Genomic DNA, 3,487 nt, shown 5'->3' on the forward strand with positions numbered 1-3,487 from the left:
TATGTGCCCCTCCATCTATAAACACAATGACCCTTGAAAGGTCAGACTCCTTATATGAGCATTCTCACGTGTACACAGACTCATTAGCATATGTGCAAATAATATACATGCATATGCATGTGTATGTACACCTCTACACACACATGCCTTGCCTGGAGGATTGACACACTGTGGACTCCTACCAAGTGAGTGACTGGCACTGTCGTAGGACAGTGGGAACTGTGGACTCGGGAGTAGAGGGAAGAGGACAACTACCCTGGTGACAGACACACACAGTTGCACGAGGTCACAAATATGCACGCCTGTATACGTGCTAATACAGAAAATTCCGACATAAGTTCAGATTTGGGGGCGGGGGGGCCTCTACCCACACACAAGGGTTTCAAAGGCCTGCAGGGAATTTGAAAGGCCGTTCAGGCTCCGCGGTGCCTGGGGGATCCGGGGGAGGGAGCCTGAGTCCCTCGCAGGCCCATGGAGGCCCCGTGACCCACGACGCCCCAAACCGACCTGTGTCTGCGTGAGGCCCAGCTGTGCAGCCAGCTCAGCACGTTCGGGCAACGCCAGGTACTGGGCCTTCTGGAAGCGGCGCTGCAGGGCGGCCAGCTGGTAGCTGGAGTAGATGGTGCGCGGTTTTCGGACTTTCTTGGGCTTCCCGTTCACCATGCGCACCTCGGCTTCCGGCTCCTCCTTCACCGACACTGTGGGCAACGCACCGGGAGGGGGCGGCTCAGCCTTGGCCTGCGACCCCGGGGTCCTTAGGGGCCCCGCGGGACGCTCCACCCTCCGACCCACTGATTCCCCCGGGATTTCTCGGCCGCACGCTTCGCCGCCCGCGCTCCGGGCCTGAGCGGCGGCCACGGAGCCGACCCGCGGCCGCCCACGACGCGGCGCTCCCAGCTCCGCGCGCGGCCCCGCAGCGCAGCGCGGTCCCTGGCGCCAGCAACACCCGGGCCAGGGTGGTCGAGACTTCGCTCACGACGCCGTCCCGGCTCGCCTCCCGCCTCGAAGCTCCTCGCCACCCGCCCGCTGGCCGTCGCCTTCTCCCCCCACCTTGCTGTCCGTCGTTTCTTTCGCTCTTTCCCGTCCCTTCTTCCTTCCTTCCCCTTTTTTAAAAACCTTTTTTATTTTAGAATAGTTTCAGATTTTTCGGAAAAGTTGCAAACAGTACAGACTCCTTCCTTCCTTCCTTCTTTTCTTTCCGTCCTGTCCCGTTCCTTTCTTACGCTCTTTCTCTCACTTTGTCTCCACATTTCTCTTTTGCTCTATCTCCACCTTTCTCTTTTTCAGCTCCTCCACTTCTCCCGCGCTGCTTTCTTATTTTTTCCGTAATTCTAGGGTGTCTCTCTCTCCACGTTCCCCTTACTATTCCTCCTCTCGCCAGCCCGGATTCAGAGGGTCCCTGGAGCTGCCAGTCCCCGATGTCTACCCCCAAACCGTCTGCGCAATAGAGGACCGCTTGCTGAGGTTCCCGGCGGAAGCACCTCGATTAGGAGGCTCCCCGACAACCCACAGCCCGGTCCTTCCCTCCGTAGCTCTCCCGAATCCTCACCCGAGACCACGGCGCACAGCGAGCAACGCGCCCCAGACGCGCGGTCTTCTGTTCCGTATGGGGTCCTGTAGCCCACCTTCTAACTCCAAACAGCACACGTCTGACCCTCGACGCTTCGCTGGATTTCTGCGTCAATTCCCTGCCTTTCTGTCCCTGGGGGAAACTTCCAGTATCTCCGACCCTCCCGCAACCCCATGGTCCTCACCTGGGTCCGGGGCGGGCAGCGGCTGTTCCCGGTACGCTCCGTACTGCCGGTAGGAGGTTCCATAGGTATATTCCGACTTGGGCGAGTAAGCGCCGGTGCCTGCAAGCCCGTTGAGATTGAACTGGTGGTGGTAGGTGTAGGGGTTCACGGTCTGGCCGTAGGGCTGGCCCGAGTAGTAGTCGTGCTGCGGAGCGCTGTAGTAGCCCAGGTCAGTGACAGAAGATTCGGGCAGGGTGGGCGAGTCCTTGGAGCCCGCATGGCAGCTAAGCGAGCTGGAAATATCGGTGAGGATGCTGCTGAGCTTGCGATCGAAGGAGCCACTCATCCTGGCAGGCGCCGCGCCACCCCGGGGCTGGCCTCGGCCGCCGAGCGCGGAACCTGGCAGTAGCGTGAGGGAGGCGGAGGAGCCAAAGAGGGGGTGTGTGTCCGCAAGGCGAGAGGAGGGTCTGGCAGCGTCTCGGGGGAGGGGAGGCCGAAGGGCGCTTAGACCCGCGCGGCGTTCGCGCGGTCGCTGTGCGGCTCCCGTCGCGTCCCAAGCTACAGTCAAATGCTGCCAGCTCCGCCCGGCCAGCCGGTTATAGACTCAATAGAGGAGTCGCGGAGGGAGGCTCCAGCGCTCTGATTGGCTGCAAGTCTTGCCTTCGAGGCAAAACATGCTCCTGCGCTCTTCTCTCTCCTCCATTCTTTGTTGTTACCAAAACACACACACACACAGACACACACACACACACAGACAGACAGACACACACACACACACAGACACACACACACACACACACACACACACACACACACACACACCCTTGCTTGCTCCCTACTTCCTTGGTCCTCTCCCCTGTTGAATGGGGGAAGCCCTCAGTGTCTGGAGATCAGGGAGGGGTGTCTCTCCTAAAGCCCCGGGATCTGTCAGTCTGTCTGTCTTCGTGGCTGAGGGTGAGAGGTGGGAAGCTCAGGTGCAATGGGAAGGGAGAATTTGCCAGTGTGGGTGTTTGTAGAGGTGGTCCAAGGTAGTGTGTGTGTGTGTGTGTGTGTGTGTGTGTGTGTGTGCGTGCGCGCGCGCGCGCTGTGCAAATGACAGGAAGACAAATGTGCCTGAAGTGAGAAGGATTCAGGTCCATGAAAATGTTTTAATTTCCTTTAAAATAAGAAGAAAGGAAAAAAATTTTAAGTTGAAAATGTTTGAATACATGATATCAACATATTGTTTTTACAGCAAGGCAGTCATGAAATGTAATTTAAAAAAAAACTGTTTGTGGAGGAAGAGATCCATCAGGCAAATATACCTTGGGCTTAGGAAAGTCATAATTCAGCCCAGGGAGGATCCCATTGGAGAGGGCCTGGGGGGCAGGTATGTGTGGATTTAGGGGCTTCTGGGGAGGGCGGGGTCGTACAGCCTGCCTGTAGTGATATTAGAGTTATTTCTGAAACTATGTGTGTGCAGTTGCAGAGGCCGCGCAGGAGCCTGAGACCTGGGGTCTGCCTGAAGTTGAGTGGGGCGCAGGCTGGCTCTCTATGTTTCAGTAAGTATGGGGGCAGATACTGTGCATTTGGGATAGTACTGGGGATATGTGGGCATTTTTAGAGATCACGTGTATGGGACGAGTGTACTTGGGGTGTGTGATGTGAGGACTTCGTGTGTTCCATAGTATACTAAGGTGTATGTGAGTGCAGGAATGTGTGTATGAGAAAGTGTAGCAGTGTGTGTGGGGGCGGGTAAGCAGTCTGAGTGGGGG

The 3,487-nt window shown here is 57.3% G+C and overlaps 1 protein-coding gene across 2 annotated transcripts in view; it reads right to left on the reverse strand.

Annotated features, from left to right (window-relative positions):
* Positions 1 to 3,487, reverse strand: part of DLX3 (distal-less homeobox 3) — a 7,934-nt gene that overhangs the window by 3,183 nt on the left and 1,264 nt on the right. The window contains exons 1-2 of one of the 2 annotated variants that reach the window (XM_039846284.1): positions 1,755 to 2,381; positions 508 to 698 (exon numbers count right to left, since the gene is read on the reverse strand). In XM_039846284.1, the coding sequence (XP_039702218.1) occupies positions 508 to 698; positions 1,755 to 2,079 (516 nt within the window). In that variant the 5' untranslated portion in view covers positions 2,080 to 2,381. Of the gene's footprint in view, positions 1 to 507; positions 699 to 1,754; positions 2,382 to 3,487 lie in introns of those variants that run through there. The other variant, XM_039846285.1, reaches the window with a different exon arrangement.

The sequence above is a fragment of the Pteropus medius genome, unplaced genomic scaffold, assembly GCF_902729225.1.
Source record: "Pteropus medius unplaced genomic scaffold, Ma_sr-lr_union100, whole genome shotgun sequence".
NCBI lineage: Eukaryota > Metazoa > Chordata > Mammalia > Chiroptera > Pteropodidae > Pteropus > Pteropus medius.